At 44.4% G+C, this 19,313-nt stretch overlaps 1 protein-coding gene across 14 annotated transcripts in view; it reads left to right on the top strand.

Annotated features, from left to right (window-relative positions):
- Nucleotides 1–19,313, top strand: part of MYO5A (myosin VA) — a 4,204,798-nt gene that overhangs the window by 900,844 nt on the left and 3,284,641 nt on the right. For all 14 annotated transcript variants that reach the window (XM_044078829.1, XM_044078834.1, XM_044078828.1 and 11 more), the window contains exon 2: nt 4,260–4,370. In XM_044078829.1, the coding sequence (XP_043934764.1) occupies nt 4,260–4,370 (111 nt within the window). The remainder of the gene's footprint in view (nt 1–4,259; nt 4,371–19,313) is intronic.

Below are 19,313 nucleotides of genomic sequence, written 5' to 3'. Positions count from 1 at the left end.
GATTATCAGTACTTACATTATACAACATTTTCAAAGTGATGTTACGTGCAAACATTCTTAACTCAACCAATGTATCCGGTAAATCCGCTTGCACAGAGGGTATAAAACTTAAACTCTTTCTCAATATTTTAACCTCGTGTTCATCCAGTTCTGTCATTGAAATGTTGCAAACTAAGTCGTTTGCCACATTTTCTTTAGTGTTTGTACCTGTCCCTCTCCAAACAAGTGTTTCCTCTAGGACTTTCTTCCCTCCAGGTTGACTGTGAGTGGACTGTAGGGCTTCCATCAACTGCTGTAACCTCTGCAAAAGAGGTATGATCCACAGCTAACAAAAGTATATTAGTGAAGGTCGGGGAACAGTTTTTCCTCAGTATCTCCATATTAGTTGTGTTGTTTTTTTTATTACTTCAGAAAAGAAAATGTGTTACATGTTAAAGTGAAAGCATAAATCACATTGTAGAGATCCAGTTAGACATGTTAATCTAGGGGAAGTTATCACTGTTTCAACTTATAGGAATATGTGCACTGGGATATATGACCTTATGCTCTCTCCTATCAGGAACCATTTGACATGGTTTCCCAGCTACTTAATTTTCTTGTTGGTGTACCAGGACTTGTAAGATTGGGTATATCTATATCAGCATACTACTTTTGGTTCCTAGTAGATAGGGATAGAGTCCTTGGGAAAGAGCTGAGAAAGAGATAGGGTCATTTGCATGTTTGTGATGTATATCTGAATGGGTTACACTTGGTAATCACTTTGTCAGTGTCCAAGGGCCTAACTGCACTATTTCCTTAGGCATGACCTTTTGATGCTTCCCCAGCATACTGTGTTGCATTTACTTTAAATGAGTGGCACATTAAAGGTATTGTGTACAGTGTAACTTTTCATGTTGGGCATCATTGTTGCAGCAAGCATGTTGGCTGTCCTTCGGATTGACAAACTCTCCATCCAGCCAAATACACTTATGGGTGACTTTAACTGTCCAGCATAAACTGCCATACTGATACAACTAACAAACATGCTTAGATTCCTCAGTTTTATTAACACTAATGACCTTGATCAGATTACTCACATCCCACTTTCCGTTACCAACTTCTGCGCTTCCTGTACTACCCCTTAGTAAAAATCTGACCACATAAGAGTTATCCTGCCCCCTTCAAACACACCTTGGGCGGTGGGGATAAAAAATACACTAAGTTTTGTGATTAGTCCAAAACAAATCTCCTCCTATTTATAGACCACCTTGTTAATGGTAAATTGCAGACTACTCCAAATAATTAATCACCTGATAACTGTTGCATACTCTGAATTCTGTTCCCATCCACCGTAATAATAATGGTAAGTTCAGAAATACACCCATATGGAATATCCCCCATGTAATCGAGCTTTACAACACAAACAAATAAGTAATTTCAAACTGCCTGCAACAGATCACAACCTTTCATTGTAAAAATGACTTAAAACTAATCAGTAAAGCCAAAGGCAGCTTCAAGGAATGCAAAAGCAGATCTGAACTCAACACTGCTACCACCTCTAAAGATATCCACAAGACTTTCTTCAGTTACATTAAAAATCTTGAAACTAATTTCAGTTATTGTACCAAACTTGTTTCCAACGGAACCTTTCATTGTGATCCCAAAATTATTGTTGGTATTCTTGGAGACCAATTCAATGTTAATTCACAACTCTAGCCCAACCAGATGCCCACTCTCATACACACAATGCCATCCTTCCCCACAGTCACCTTTGAGCAGGTTATGGCCATAGTATCCAAAGCGAGAAGTACTAGATACTTGGGAACTGATAACATCTTTGTCTGTTAGTATGTGTTAGGTCTTAAACCTCTTCAGTTCAAGTATTTTTAGGGGTTATATCCCTGAAGTGTAGATAATGGCCGTAGTGGTACTAGTGCTCAGACAGCCTCATAACACACCCTGAAAAGTGTAGACCTGCTAGCGTCATGCACACATACATGAAGTACATCATTACCAAGCTGATTAAACAGTGGCATAAGTGACTTGTGAAACCTGGATCCAGAACAATTTGGATTTGTATAAGGTAGTTGTACCCACTAAATCTAGATGGTTTCTTTGAAAGGGCAGCTGAAGTCCTCGTTGATAGCCTGCCAGTCCATGTTGCTTAATCTCATCTCGTAAAGTCCCTTAACATCATCTCAAAGGATGCTATCATGGTAAACTTTCCTAACTTAACATAAAACCATATATAGTCTGCTGGATAGCCAACTGGCTCTCTAACAGAACCCACACTGTTAAGCGGTACCTCCTGTAGGGAGAAAAGTGTCATCAGCAGGGTGACTTCCGCCCCAACTGTGTGGAGTGAGAGAGAGAGAATATTAGGAGATTTTCCTGATTCCCAGCCTGGTCTCCTTTTCCATGTCCCAGATGGATTTGTCTGCATGCAGTGTCCCATAAAATGTCTCTCGAGATGTTTAACAAAACGTGCTAGTCTGAGACAGTCACTCCTTAATCTGGTTTTGTAACTCCTTCAGTTCCACTACTGTTGTAGCATCACACCTCTTAACACTGTACTTGTCGTCGTAGTCTCTTCCCTGCTCTCCCATAGCTATCCTAGATATCTTACCTTAATTAAAACCAACTAGAAGAGAGGAAGTGCAGTGTTTAACTGCAAAACTCATTCCTGAAGAGTAAAGAAAAAATGGCCACGGGGTTACTTACAGATTGTCTGGTTTGCCAAAGAAGTGCGCATAGAGATACATGTAGTACATTTCCTTGCAAACAACGTAGTCAGCTGTAAATCTTTTATCACGTAGTGCAACTTGATTTTCTTGAGTTACAGAACTTGGATAAGGAAGTTCCCCTTATCCCTAGGGCTGTATTGTTTCAAAATATATTTAGAAAGGTGTGTTGTGGAGTGTGCATGCTCCTTGCAGATTTTTGTTTCTATTTTTGATTAAAATTGACATTTTTCACTGAATGCTTTATGATCTTTCCCAGGGAGGTGGTTAGTGAATTACCCTGAATCCCAGTGTACATTATGAACAGTCTGGATTTCAGCAATCTTAAGACACTCCGTCATTAGAAAAGAAACATATCTCATGGTCTCCTTGTATTAGGTTGGCAGTTAGCTTAGACGGCTCGAGTTCAGATTTGTTAATGAGCTGCTTCCTGTTCCAAGGTTACAGAGTATGAATCTTTCCATTGACATTTGCCTGTGTGCCCTTGAGCAAGCCACTTAACCAGACAGTGGGGCATTTGGTCTCTTGTACTGCATGCCTATGAATCTATTATACCATGCCTTCAGAGGGCTTTCTGGATGTTCTGAATACCTGTTTGCACTTAATCAGAGGTACCTTTTGACTTAGTCATTTTTAATTCAGGACACAGCTCTTTGAACTGTTTCAACCACTAAAAGAATTAACTAAGTATGTGCCAGTCTTTATAGCACCTTTGTAAAGATCTTCCTTTGTTTGGATGGCTGACTTCCAGTGAGAACCTGCCTTAACAAACTTATATAATATATTCTGACATATCCCTCGATAACATTTGTGCTACACCCACCTGAACACTGAAGGTCACTTTCATGAAACATTGCAGGCAGAATACCTGTTCTAGGGCTGGAATTTATTTTGGTAGATTAGTGCTCAGTAGATTTGTATTATAAAATATTCCCTCATTTCTACTACGCGTAAGGATGCCAGTCTTATCAGTTTCTGCTGCCCATGTGTGTTCAAGTACGTTACTACTACTACCACTGCATAAGGTACCTGACTGATCCTAACAGTGGATCTCATAGGTAGCACCCTTGTTATGGGAGTTTTCCCTTCCACTTGCCCTTCTCACCCTGGAGATCATACTCCTTTAGGATTTTGTTAATTGTGTTCATGCCAAGTGATGCTTCAGATTTACATGAGAATCTGTATAACAAGTGCAAAAGTGATCAAAGTGATATTTTCTTTTTATGACTAGCTGCTTAACAGCTGGGGAAAATGTAAGGACTGACATTTTGTTTTACTGATGTTGATGCTGGTAGAGCAGCCCAAAGACAACTGAATGAGAGAATTTTTCCAAACTGGTCCTTACATTTTGACATACCAGATCTGTTGGTCATTTCACTCTTAAACAGCATAGTCTGAGAAATCACGGTTACGTTTTTTTTTTTCATATAAACTGCATCTTAGACTAGTTTTTAAAGCTTGGGCAGATTGACCCAAAGTTGAAGTTTCATGTAATATACCTAACTTATTTTTTTTTTTTTTTTTTTTTTTACAATGCAGTATGCCAGGGTCTGGATCCCTGATGCTGAGGAAGTGTGGAAATCAGCAGAGCTCCTGAAAGACTATAAAGCTGGAGATGTGTGGCTGAAACTAAGACTTGAAGATGGAACAGTAAGTCTTATCCTTCCGGCTTGGCAGTACAAGACTAATGATACCTGTAGAGAGATCTTGTCTCACTGTTTTTATAGTAGATGCAGTTTGCTTGCTTTTATTTCCATAATGTAGAAAGTGTAAATAGCTAACCTGCCAGTACCCCTACTGTAGGAAGTCTGTATTCTGTGACTTGTACGTTGTTAATAACTGTCGTGGGAGTGTCTTTGTGACGCATGGAGCCTGCTGTCTTCTTCATCACCTCTTCCTCATAGTTGCAACTTTCTGAGATCACACAAAACCAGCAGAAGAAATGCAGGTCTGGTCCACTGATGGAAACCGCTCGGAGGTAGTGCAGTATGTTATTTTTAGGAGACTGATTTAGAAATTGCAGCAAAATAGTTTCAAGCTTTCAGAACAACTGTGTTTGTCCAGTAAGAGGTATGCAGTTGTTTTAGTCCTGATGTTTTTGTTAATTCTGGCTTCTGGTGAAATATATATATATATATATATATATATATATATATATATATATATATATATATATATATATATATATATACATACATATATATATATATATATATATATATATATTCATATATATTCTTCCATGTCATTGTTACAGTAATCTTTACATAAGGGATCTCCTACCAAGGATAGCCCATTGCATGGCTAGTATATCAATGGCAAGAGATCCCTTATGGAAAGAATACTGCAACAGTGAAGAGGAGGACATCTACTGTTGCAGTAAGATTTTACACAGCTGTACTTTTTGATGTAGAACACTCAGGCATTATAAAAAGAGCAGTTTCCAGAGTCTTGTCATGTTCTCACTTTCTTTTGGATTTCTGTCATATTGAAATAGAAGTGGTTGTTAAGGTCATGTCTTTGTTTCCTTAATACTGTATATGTTTGAGAACTGTTGCTATGTGTAGTGAAGTTTGCCTCATTGGAGTGAGTTGTTAGCTGTATTCCAGCTCTCCTTCCCTTCATAAGTATTCTTCAAATGTGATTTCCTTTCTAAGGCAGATGTTGGCGAGTCTGTATTCTGCTACGAATGCACTGCTGATTTCATTTTTCCCCCATTTACAATTTGAGGTTCACTCAGCAGAAACATTTGCATACATTCTAGCCTATTCCTGCATATAATGTGGTCATTGTCTCTCTGTCAAGATTCTGCTGTCTGCCTGTTGAAGAGTTCCACACACATTAAAATTTAAAAAGATCATCAGGAAACTAAAAACAGACATCAGAAGGCCAAGGCTGAACAAGAATTGAAACTGTCATCAGAAGCAAAGGATCTGATGCTATCTGTGTCATTATTCATCATGGATAGGTCTTGGGTTCTACCTCCAATACGAGACAACAATTAAAGGACAGATCCAGAGCTCAAGCTCTTCCCACTCCCATAATCCCTTGTTTACATGTGACCGTCAGAGCTCGTTTTCCATAGAAACACTCAGACGTATATCCAACAGCTCCAAGTGACTTCACTTCAGATCAGTGTAATTTGCTTTTCTTTCAGGGATGTCCTTCAAGGATGCATCTGCAGTCATAACATATGGGTTGTCCTGCCTCAGACAGCCCCTCGGTCGGCCGGATTCCAAAGTCTGGGTCTGGCCTCGGCTGATGTCGCACTTCACCCGACGTCATAGCTCCTGGGGTATAAAGGCATCAGCCGACGCCATTTTCCTCAGTCTTTCTTGCCGCGCGGTGCCCGAAGCAGAAGCTGTTCGCAAGTGCCGGTCGGTCAGATCCAGAGATTTCAGCTACCGAAGACTTCTAAAAAAGCTAAGTACCCCGTTGGGGACTCTTTCTTGCCTCAGCCGATGTCAGACAAAGTAAATAATTGTTTAACTTGTGGGAAACAAATACCTCATAAGGATTTCCACTCTTACTGCCTTCCTTGCTTAGGCCCAGACCACGACGTATCAGCTTGTTTAGCCTGTGCTTCCTTCAACCGACGGACTCTTAGACGTCGGTCGGAGTTTGCAGAAGAGTTTTTTGGTCCCGCTTTTGCATATAAAATGCCGTCGGAGACTCCGACTACACATTTAGCCAAAAAAACACAAGAAAAAGGACCAACACTCTCGGCCCGCGGTTTCGGCTGAAACCACGGTTAGGCCTACCGCGAGTGTCTCGGTTTCGGCTGAAACAGAGTCCACGGTTCTTCCATCGGCCGCAAGCATGCCTCCGACAACCGAGGCCACAGAGGCCCCGGCTGAGTCGGCTACAGAAATTCCTACCGAAGAAGCAGGCACACAAGAATTGTCCGACACCATTCCGTTGGACATCTCTACTCCTGCACGTGGGGCAGCTAGACCCCCTGCTTCTATGTCTATTAAGGCCTTCTCCAGGGCTAAAGCAGCTAAACTTTCCAAGGCCTTACCTACAAAAGCTCCCCCCCACAGACCTTCCTCAAGTTCTCAGATTCTCAGCCTTGCTGAGGACCTTATTTCTCTGATCAGGGGATCCCAACCTCACCCAGACAGGGCCTCAAAACCCCCTCCTGAAAAAAGGCCTAGGACTGAACCCCCTGAACTTCTCTCCTCTGACTATTCCTCGGATGGATCAGATTTATCAGACCATCAGGAAGGACCTTACTCACCTTATGAGGATTCGGATGCAGAAGACTCCATTCCTTCTGCCTCCCCCCCAGAAGAATTTTCATTTGGGGAAACTACATTAATTGAGGGAACACTTCCAATGGCAGGGTCAGGATTTTTCTGATTCTAGGAAAAGGCTAAGGACTTTTTTACACTTACCACAGAATAGGCCTTTAGCCATACCACCTGTACTATCAGTTGTTGATGATGCCAGTTCTGCCCCTGATTCTCTTCCCCCGGCCCCTGCCAAACCTGACAGATATTACAGGGTCCCGGATTCTCACTTCCACTTGTATAAGGCCCACACTGCAGACCCAGAAACCATTTCTCAGGGCCCTAAGGGTGTTGCAGCTGCCTCTGCCAAAAACCCCCTACCCTCTGAAAGAGAATCAAGAGCATTAGAGAGATGGGGTAAAAAGGTTTATACTTCTGCTACTCTTTCTGCCAGGGCTTTAAACTGTCAATTTCACATGATAACAGTACCAGGAATTTTTGTTAGATCAGCTGAATAAAAAGCTTGCCTCTCCTGAACCTTTCCACCGTAAGTCCCTTCAGGATTTGGTACACAACTCTCAGCAGGTCAGTAATCATTTCTTAAAATGTGGCTGTGATGCACTGGAGGCTTCATTTAGATCAGCTATGACTGGACCAGTGATTCGAAGGCATGCCTGGCTAAAAGAGCAAGCCTTGCCAGACCTTGTTAAGTCTAAACTCCTAGATGCCCCTATGGAGAAACAAAGTTTATTTGGCTCCCCTGCACAGGAGGTCCTAAAGAAAGTGGAAGAAAAAGCAAAATCTGTGCAAACAGTCAAGGATTTTCTGCAGGTCCAACCTCCGAGGTTCAGCAGAAATTGGCCTTCAAAGAATTGGTCCTTTCCAGACACCTCCAGAACACAGAGAGGCAGAAATAGACGCCCAAGAGGCAGAGGTCAATCAAGGGGTGCCTACAGGGGCCGTCAGTGGCAACCTGCCAACCAGAGGAGTACCGCCACAGCTACGACTGCAACCACTTCCACAGGACAGACTCAATGACTTGGCTCTGATTCCGCCTACTAGGGAACAACTGGAAGCACCCTTGGGCGGAAAGCTAGCTTTATTTTCAAAAAACTGGCATTGCATTACAGGAGACAAATGGACTTTGCAAACAATAGACAAAGGCTACAGATTTCATTTCCACACTTTACCAAAAGAGGAATGCCAAACCTTCCACCAAGCCAGAAGTCAAAGGCTCGAAAACAAATCATCAACTTACTAAAGATAGAGCAATAGAAAAGGTACCATCTATGGAACAAGGCCAAGGATTTTACTCCAGACTATTCCTTGTACCAAGAAAAGAAACTCGATGGAGGCCTATTCTCGACTTGTCCGCACTGAACACATATCTCATTGTACCGAAATTCAAGATGCTGACCCTACAGCAACTTCTTCCCATGTTGGGCAAGGAGTCTTGGCTGGTGACTCTAGATCTCAAGGAGGCATACCTGCACGTCCCTATACGACCAGATTGCAGAAGACACCTCAGATTTCTTGCAGGATCAGAGCATTATCAATTCTCAGCATTGCCCTTTGGCTTATCTACTGTGCCCAGAGTATTCACGAAATGCCTGGCATCAGTAATTGCACATTGCAGGCTTCAGGGAATTCAAATCTACCCATACCTGGACGACTGCCTAATACAAGCGGACAACAAGACAAAAATAATAAAGGATTTGGCCTATGTCATACAACTGCTGCAAGCCTTGGGATACACAGTCAACATACAGAAATCAAGACTAGTGCCATCCCAAAGGATAACACTTTTGGGTGCAGAACTGGACACGATAACTCAGATGGCTTTTCTCACAGAAGAAAAACAAAAGCAACTGCCAGTCTACTTCATGACATTGACAAGACAAACTCAGCTTACTGCAAGGAAAATCCTGCAGGCCCTGGGCTACATGGCATCCTGCATAATCTTGATCCCACATGCCAGGCTACATATGAGAAAATTACAATGGTACCTAAGGAATGTATGGTCTCAACACAGACACAGTCTAGAAACCATGATACCAATCATTCCATGCCTGAAAAAAGAATTCCTGTGGTGGGCTCAGGCCTGCCAGACCAACAGAGGGTTGTCTTTCCACAAACCACAACCAAGGCAGACCATCACCACGGATGCCTCAGACCTAGGCTGGGGCGCACACATGGAAGACAAGCGTATCCAAGGCCTATGGTCCCAAGACCAGCTGAATCTACACATAAACCTAAAGGAGATGCTGGCAGTGAAACATGCAATCGAGGCATTCAAATCATTCCTCCAGCAAGGACACCTGCTAAGGACGGACAATACCACAGTCATGTGGTACATCAACAAACAGGGAGGCACGCATTCCTACCCTCTATGCCGGATGGCAATGGATCTGTGGAACCTAGGCCTGCCTCTCAACATTCATCTGCAGGCCAGATTCGTACCAGGAAAAGAGAATTCACTAGCAGACAGATTAAGCAGAACTACCACGGATGCTCACGAATGGATGCTGCATCCAGACATCTTCAAAACCATAACAAAGAAATGGGGAATGCCAGAGATAGACCTGTTCGCCTCCCCACTCAACCACCAACTGAAGAAATTCTGCTCAAGAGAATACCACCCACAAGCCTGGAGGGTGGACTCCCTTTCTTTCAGCTGGAAGGCCCTGACAGTTTATGCTTTTCCACCTCTCCCATTGATGTACAAAGTTCTATTGAAGATCAGGGAGGAACAGCCAAAGGTAATTCTGATAGCTCCAGACTGGCCAAGGCAGCATTGGTACCCGCTACTGAGAAGCATGTCTCGGACAAACTCATGGCCTCTACCTCTATGGCCTTTACTTCTAACGCAGAACAACTACAAGACCTGCATCCAAACTTGAAAACGCTGCAGCTAACTGCCTGGAAAATTGCATAAAACAAAACCAACCTGTTTTATCTCAGAGGGTCAAGGACATTATCCTGGAGGCTCGAAGACCCTCCACAAGGAAGACATACTCAGCCAAATGGAAGAGATTCCTCATTTGGAGTGCATCAAAGGGAACAGATGTCACACTAGCAAACCTAGCACACATCCTAGAATACTTGGCAGAACTGTTCCACAATGGCCTGTCCTATTCTTCCATTAAGATTCATGCTTCAGCAATTTCAGCAGAATACAACATGGATCCTCCTATCTTCTCTCAACCTCTCCTCAGACAATTTCTAAGAGGGATCAAAAATGTAAAACCCCCAAGGAAACCACCTCTGCCTGCATGGGACCTCAACTTTGTGCTGGAAAAATTAACACTTCCCCCTTTTGAACCAGCAGCATCAGCAGACTTACAGTTCTTATCTTGGAAAACTGCCTTCCTTCTAGCAATCACTTCAGCAAGAAGGGTATCCGAGTTACAGGCATTAATGGCAGTGCAACCTTTCCTTATCTTTCACCAGGATAGAGTGTCTCTGAGAACCAATCCTACTTTCATGCCAAAGGTGGTATCCAGGGTATCCTTGAACCAAGCTATTCATTTACCTACGTTCTTCCCTAACCCACAGAACAGGGGGGAAAAACTACTACACACCTTGGATGTACATAGACAACTGCGCTACTATCTGGACAGAACTAAGACCAGCAGAAAAACTGACCAGCTTCTGGTAGCATATGCAACAGGAGTGCAAGGAAAAGCAATTTCCAAACAGACAATTTCAAAATGGATAGGAAATTGCATTCGATTCTGTTACTCTTTTCATGGAAAGACAACTCCTGAAAATATCAGGCCTCACTCCACAAGAGCTACAGCCACCACTACAGCTTTCCTACGAGGAGTGGCTACCAAAGACATTTTAGAAGCTGCTACTTGGAGCTCCGTGCATACATTTGCCAAGCATTATAACCTTCCTTTATACTCCAGATCCCTTTGCAACTGCAGTTTTACAAGGGATCTTAACTACACCATCATTATCTTAGTGCCTCCTCCCCCAGTTTGGCTATGGTATTCTACCCATATGTTATGACTGCAGATGCATCCTTGAAGGACATAGTACAGTTTTGTACCTACCATAAATGTAGATGTCCGATAGGTATGCATCTGCAGTCAGGATTACCCTCCCTCCTTCCCCTCTGTGATATTCCTAGGGTACTTACCCATCTCTTAGCTAGCTGGGGGAATCTATTATGGTGTATTTGTTTGTATGTATATATATTTTTGCCTTCTACTGTTTGGAATTTTCTACTTTATCCAAATTTTGCCTTCCTAGAGGGCACCTGGCATCTGGGGCAAGAAACACTGAGGAAAATGGCGTTGGCTGATGCCTTTATACCCCAGGAGCTATGACGTCTGGTGAAGTGCGACATCAGCCGAGGCCAGACCCAGACTTTGGAATCCGGCCGACCGAGGGGCTGCCTGAGGCAGGACAACCCATATGTTATGACTGCAGATGCATACCTATCGGACATCTACATTTATGGTAGGTACAAAACTGTACTTTTCTTTCCCTTATTATAGTTCTAGTGCTCCCTTTTCTTCACTGTAGTTAGTTTATTTTTCCTTCTTTCTCTGTGGGTTCCTGCCTTTTTTCCCGGGCCTTTAATAGTGTTTCTCCCTCAGGGGTCTCTTTTTACCTTAGCTTTCCCCTCTCTTAGCTCCATTTCTGCCAGTAAGGTTGTTTTTCTATTCCCCCCTCCGTGTAGAGAGTGTGGGTGTTCAGGTATGTGTGCATGTGTGCGCCTTCTTGCCAAAATGTCTGAGAAGCCTTCGGACTTTAAAAGATGCTCTTCATGCAGTCGGAAAATGCCCTATTCAGACTCTCACGAGGAGTGTGTTTTTTGTCTTGGAGAGAGTCACCTGGAGGTTGAATGCAACATTTGTGCTGCAGTCAATCCCACGGCTCTCATGGATTGCAGGAATAAACTCCTGTTAAAGGGACTTGCTAAGGGGGTACTCTAGCCTCTGGCTTCCCCTATAAGCCCCCCATGGATCCCAAAAGGAAAATCTCCTCTTTTTCCTCAAGGGATTTCCCTTCAGAAAGGTAGATCCCCTGATCCAAGTTCTTCCACTCCAAGAGCTTTGGATCAGTCTGTCACATCCAAGGCCTTGGAGCCTCAGAGGCCCTCAGATCCGACTCAGTGCAAGCTGCCTTCAGATCCAACCCATCTGTCAGTTACGTCTTTGGCACTGACTGAGCAGTAATATCCGTCCAAGTTTTCGGATCCGAAAGTTATATCAGATCTGATGATCATTGATCGTTCCCCTTTGAGGTCCAGGAATTCAGATCCTCTGCATAGGAGCCGGTCTCCTTCCTGAGACCGCAGGACAGTGTCAGGGTCTCCAGCTGGATCGGGACATTCTTCTGTATTCTACAAGTCTTCCAGAAGCCTGCACCCCACTGGTATGGATAGGATCATGAGGAGCTTTCTCAAGGCCCAAATTGAGTTGGGCTTGTGACCATTCCCGGCTGAGTTGCCCAGGGGATCTCTCCCATCCACAAGACTTCACTCTACTCATCCGACCCACCCAGGATGGATCACCAGGATTGGGGCATTCTCTGTGAGAGGCTGATGGTGTCTGGTATCCCTCCCTTTCCAACAATGCCAGGGTCCCTGGTGGGCTCTGTTCCACTACCCTCGGAACTGGCTGCTCTTCAGCCCAGCGAGGTCTGTGTCTGTTCCCATGGGGTGGAGTCAGGCCCAGGGTTTTCGGACAGGTCCCTCCCCTGGGAGAGACTGCACAGGACAGCTCAGGGCTGGGCTATTATCTGGAGAAGTTATTGCTGCATTGGGGTCCCTCCTTCCTTCCCGGGTGGCTGTGACTGTGGGAGAGGAGATGGAGGGTCTCATCCAGCCTGTCGGCCTTCTATGTTGTAGACAGGACCTTATTCGGCTGGGCAGTTACCTCTCCATCTGTAGATCCTTCCCAGTCCCTCCCGACTTTGGACAGTGAGCCCTCATCATCCTTCCATGGTCAGCCCTCCTGTGAGTGCCTTCAGATTGGTGTTACCCCCGCTCGGGGTCCCTGCCTCCTCCTCAGAGTCCTACCCAGAGCCCACAGTGGGGGAGCCCCCCTCAGAAGAGGATATGCAAGAGGAGGCACTTGGGACTCTTCTAGAGAGTCCCTCACAGAGGACATGGATATTGAGGAGGGAGATGGTTCCCCCAGACTTCCGTCTGAGGAAGTGTCCTTTGGGGACATCCTCAAGATTCTAAAGCAAAGAGGCAGTTGGTCTTCCCACACCCCATCTTCAGAGGAATCAGTGTTCCTGAAGGCCTTTGAGATGGACCCATTTTCTACTTGGGTGTCCCCCCTGCCCATGAGCACATAGATCTCATTGCCAGCAGTGTGTGGAAGGAGCTGTACACAGTGGAATCAGTTCCCAAAAAGGCAGACAAATTTCTTAGTCTCCCAAAAGATAAAACTTTTTGGGGTAAGGGCATCCCTGTTGATGCCATCATGGTGGTTGCAGCTACAAAGAAGGGGCTCGCCAAACTGACCTCCACGGTCCATCCCCTAAACAGGTAGTCTCTGGTGATTGACCACTTTGGGAAGTGTGTGTCTGCCTCCGCTACATGGCACATTTTACCCGGATTCAAAGGGATTTGATCTCGGAACTCACCACCTCCCTTTCAGAGTTGCTGCCTCCAGAGAGTCTTAAGTTGGTCTCGCCGAAGCTATCCACTCTAACTTCCCTGCCTAATGCTTCGATGAAGTTTATCTCCAGTGAAGTGGAGGTCACCTCTCAAGCAGTGGGCACAGGCATTGCCATTAGATGGCACACTTGGCTTTGCCTTTATGGGTTTGCAGAACGCTTTAAGGCATCTTTTACTAACTCTCCCCCTTCGATGGGTCTACCTTGTTTGGTCCCTTCATCAAAGAGACATTGACCTGCAGCAAGCAGGAAGGGAAGATTCTGTCCATGGTGGGGATCAAGTTCTGTACTCCCCAGCGATCCTTTTCTAAGCATCAGAGGGGCAGTAAGAAACTTTGGTTCCACAGGACTCACTCCCCCTTCCAGGATGCTACACAGGAATCCTCTTCTACTGGTTGGGGTAGGGGATTCAATGGCAGATGGAGGGGGTCTGCAGATTCAGGGTTCCTGAGAACCTTTTTCAGAGAAGCCCCCTCATTGCTCCTGAAGCCCTGACTGGCTGTCCTGCCCTAGAGGCAGTCGGGGGACAACTCTCCCTTCACCCACTAACTTGGGAAAATATCATCTCAAATCAGTGGGTGTTAAGATAATTTCCAAGGGTTATTTCATACCCCTTTTTCAGCCCCCTCCAATTGCAAAATCTCTCCCAGGCATTCTACCCTGCCAAAGGTAGTTGGCCCATCTTAAGGTCCAAGACATTCTTCTAAAAAGAGCTATCCAAGAAGTCCCAACAGGATAACAAGTTTCCAGAACTTACTCTTGCTTCTTTTTGGTGCTGGAAAAGACAGGAGACCTGCATCCCATTTTGGACCTTAGCGAGTTAAACCAGTCAGTCAAGAAGTCCAAATTCTGGATGATCACTGTACAGTCCATTCTGCCTCATCTGTGCAAGGATGATTGGATGTGCTCAGTGGATCTCAAGGATGCATACTCTAATATCAAATTGAACAGATGTTCCAGGAGATATCTGCGCTTTTGGTTAGGGGTCAGTCAGTACCAGTTAAGAGCCCTGCCCTTTGGACTTACAACAGCCCCCCAGGTGTTAGCCAAATGCATGGCAGTGGTGGCAGCAGCTTATCTCCAACTGCTAGGACTCCAGATCTTTCCGTACCTGGATGATTGACTTCTTACGGCCCCCACAAGGCATCAACTGTCTGTGGCCTCCAACTATACCCTCCACCTCTTTCATGATATTGGCATCACAGTCAACTTCTCCTAGTCAAATCTTTTTATGTGTCAATCTAGACATTATCAGGGTTTTTATAGAGACAGTGTCAGAGACTGCAGCACTCTCTCCCCGCAGAGTCCAAATCATTTGGGACCAGGTCCGTCAGTTGCTGACACTCGATCATCCCACAGCCCATTCAATCTTACAGGTGCTAGGTTCAATGGCAGCTAGTACCTCTGGACAGATATCACATGAGGGTCCTGCAGTGGACCCTGGCAGTTCAGTGGTCTGCTGAGGTTCACCCCATGTCCAATGGCCATCAGGATCTCCCGAGTGTGCAGAAACCACCTTGCTTGGTGGTTTCAAAGGATCAAATCCTAGGTGTAGACCCCATGGCCATGGTGGCCATGGCTGCCTTTCTTTTTGGAGGGGGTGGCATTTTCGGGGAAGGACAGTTCAAGGAAAGTGGTCCCCTGTAGAGACCAAATTGCACCTAAATGTCCTGGAGATGAGAGCAGTCCTAATGTTGCAAGCCTTTCAGGAGCATTTCCCTCTCGGGACTATAGTAATTCAAACGGACAACATGGCAGTGGTCTAGTACATCAGCAAGCAGGGGGACGCACTGTCTTTATCCCCTGTGCGGAGAGGCCATGAGAGTGTGGGAATAGGTGATGTCCTCCAGGCGCTTTCTTCTTGCAATGCACATCCCCGGCAGTTCCAGCATGTTAACTGACAAACACAGCAGGTCTATCTCCAGTCCTCACAAGTTGCTCATGAATCATTCATTGGCACATCGGATTTACGACCATTGCGGTCTTCCTTGCTGCAATTTGTTTGCCTCCCCTGTCAACCACAAATGCAGCAATTACTTTGCCCTGATCCCCCCCCTCGGGGGAGTCTCCCAGGGATGCTGTAGTTCAGAATTGGTGATCAGGGCTCTTATATGCCTACCACCCCAACTCCCCTCATTTCCAATGTTTTGCAGAAAGCCTGTCACCTGAAGACCACTCTCATCCTCATTGGCCCCTTTTGGCCTCATCTGGTGTGGTTCTCCCTGCTTTGGTTGCATCTGAAGTATCTTCCCTGGATATTGGATCACACCCCAGATCTCATTTCCTAACCTTGGGGGCTTCCTTTTCCCAACCTTCAGTTTTTTTGTCTAACTGCATGGTTCCTCCAATTCCAGTGATCCTTTCCCAGTCCAGGCTTTCCTCTCCAGTGAAGAATATCATCTTAGCTTCTCAAAAACCATCTACCAAGAAGGTATATTCTATGAAGTGGAAAAGATTCACAATTTGGGCCAGACAATGAAATCTAGACCCCTTTTCAGCCCCTATTCCTGACATCCTGTTCTTTTTGACTTCTCTCTTTCAGGAAGGGGCTAGTCTCTCCACGATTAAACTCCAGTTGGCGGCCATCTCAAATTTCCATGTGAGTGAGGGTCCCACCTTTTCTTCCAGACTGTGTATGGCCTTTCTCAAAGGGGTATTTCTCCTTAGACTTCCTGTCAAAGATCCCTCCCCACCATGGGATCTCCCTGTGGTGTTGTAGTCTTTGACACAAAAACCTTTCAGACTGCAGCATCTTGTGATCTCAAATTCCTGTCCTAGAAGATGGCCTTCTTGGTGGCTATTACTTTTGCCAAGAGAGTTTCTGAGTTGCAGGCTCTTAACATTAAACCCCTTTTATGGTCTTCCACAAGGATAGGGTATCTCTCAGGACTAATTCTTCATTCATTCCCACCATAGCTTTAGAGGCCAATCTTAACCAATCTATTTGGCTTCCTGTCTTCTTTCCTAATATCTCTAATAAAAGGAGAATTTATGTTGCATTGTTTGGATGTCCATAGATAATTGCAATTTTATCTTAAGAGGACTAAAGAATTTCAAAAATTGGATCAGCTCTTTGTAGCCTTCTGTCAGGACAGAAAAGGTCTAGCAGTTACCAAGGTATCTATGTCCCATTGGATCGCCAGCTGTATTTCTTTCATTTATGACAGCACACACACATGGAACTTTCCAGACCAGTTACAGCTCACTCTGCTAGGTCTGTGGTTACTTCTGCCTTTTTGGCTAATATTTCATTAGATGAAATTTGCGCTGCTGCTTGGTCCAAACCCCACACCTTTATTACACATTTTAAGTTGGATTTGTCTGTGCTCCCGGCATATCCTTCCCTGAGGCCTCCCAGGGTTCATAGCTGGAGACTCTGGCCCATCCATGATGAATAATGACATGGATAGCATCAGATAGAGTTATGTACTTAACATAACTTGGAATTTGTGCTATCCAATGTCATAATTCATCACATTCCCACCCTCCATACTCCTTCCTTCTGAAAATCTGGTAGGTGTGGAAGCATGTCTTCCTTTGAGAACTTTCTAGTGTTATAGGCAGTTCAGCCTGCTTTTTCTCTGTCCAGCAAACTCAGTCTGAGGGTTATAGGTGAGCGAGGGATTATGGGAAGGGGAGGAGCCTGAGCTGTGGATCTGTCCTTCATTTGCCAGCTTGGATCCAAGGTCAGATCTACAACCCATCCGTGATGAGTAATGACACTGGATAGCACAGATTCCAAATTATGGTAAGCACATAACTCTTTATAAACTTCATTCATTATCCTTACTTCATTACATTAACAAAGTTAGGAATATCACCTTGCAGTGTACAGAGCTAATCCAGAGTGGCATTACCCTGAAAGACACAGCTAATATACCTATGGACAGATTTAGTTTTAATTTTACTCCAGAAACAGTCATTGAAATCCTATAAATTCCTGAGTCCCCCTAACTCCTAAGATCACCACGGAACTTGCCCTGGCTGTACTGTGTAAAATTAAAGTGATAGTTTCTGTGGCTGTGAACAAATTAACTGGATGCCATTTAATCCTAATTAATAGTCTCAGACATGCCCTCGCTGAAACTTTCCAGCACTTGTTTTAACTGAAGACTGCCCATAGGATATGTCTCTGAGATTGGGAAAAACAGCCATAGTGGTGTCCCCTCAAAAAGGGAGCCCTAAAACAGACCTTAGGAATTACAAGCCCATCAGCCTAGCCAGCCTAATTTGCAAGGCTATGGAGCATATCATATCTAACCACTCAACCACAATGTTAAAAATCTTGTACAACTTGTCCAACAACAGTTTGGTTTTGTCAGGAGCAGATAATTTCTTCTCAGCCTGGTAAACTTTGTGAGATGGTTGCAGAGGCAGTGAATACTGGACTCCTAGTCTACAATGCATTCCTGGATCAGGTCAAGACCTTCAACACTTTACCATATGCTGCCATTGTAAATAAGCTAAACAAAGTAAAGGTAAACTTTTTGTTGTAAGATGGAGTGAAAACTGGCTGAAGGATAGAACACATACCACTTCATAAAGTAAGAAAGCAACCAGGGTATGCCTACTTACTGCCGGTCAGTGCAGACACAGCTGTCAATAACTTATGCTCGCACAATGGCTGCTCGACTAGAAGAAGGCGAGCCCCAATGTAAAGTTTTAACCAAATCCTTACTAAAGACTTCATAGTGATCAGTGCTGTAGTAGCGTTAGCTAACTGGGTTATATACCTACATAGGATATAACAGCCAACAAGCTTCCAAAGCTTCAGGGCACCTACTAGTTACCCAAACCATCAGTCAGCTCAAACCGAGCTGATAAAAAGACAGCTTGGACACCAAGCCCTTCACAGCTTTCCCGTTTCCGAAGAGTATGCTACTTTCATGCATTCGAGGATTGACTGGTAAGCTTGTGCTGTTCCTTTGCTGGGCAGATAAGTTCCTTTTAAGGAAGAATCTTCCAGTTTAAAAACTTGTTTAATATTTTCCTATTCAGGAAGGCTGTTTTTAGGCTAATAATTTGTGTTTTAGTTGGCTCTCATGAGACTGTATTCTGCTTTTGCAAGTTGGACCCAGAAGATAGTGGTTTACTATTGAAATGTATGATGCCATTCACGTGAACTGGGAATGGTCTAAAGGCTAATTTCCAGTTCACTGAAGATTGAACCAAAAATGGTCGACTCCACAACAGTAAATGGTAGTGTGTATTTAATGTTGTGAGTTCGACATTCTATCTGGAGATCGCGGTACAGTGGGGATTGGGAAATGTACCCATTTCCTCACTGTAGTGTGATCTTGGAGTTTGCCTATATAGTTAGCAGGGGATGTGAGGGGCACAGGCAGGCTTGCCCGCCTGCAAAATTCTACTTGGGAGTGACTGGAAGGCAAGGTACGTTGGGTAATGTTGACTTTGTCGAATGGGACAGGTTGACATTACAGGTTTCCTTATTGTTGCCTGTCCAATGTTTTTATTTTCAGTATTTTTTTTTTGATAACATGGTCACTCGACAGCATCTGTTTCAGGATTTCAGTAGTAAACTGATGATAGTGCTACCAAGGGAGGCAGATACCATACTGAGGGGAACAGAATATGGCTCTACTACTGTATTATTATGGACACAGGTCTGAAGCACCATCTCCAATTTACAGATAAGGTATGATATGGTTAGTGGAAGCACCCACTAAAACGGGAGGCTGGACTGTTGGCATGGGCACCA

This window comes from Protopterus annectens, chromosome 7.part1 (genome assembly GCF_019279795.1).
Source record: "Protopterus annectens isolate FY-2018-M chromosome 7.part1, PAN1.0, whole genome shotgun sequence".
Lineage (NCBI taxonomy): Eukaryota > Metazoa > Chordata > Ceratodontiformes > Protopteridae > Protopterus > Protopterus annectens.
The sequence above is the reverse complement of the archived record's forward strand: the minus strand, read 5'-3'. Positions and strand labels throughout refer to the sequence as shown.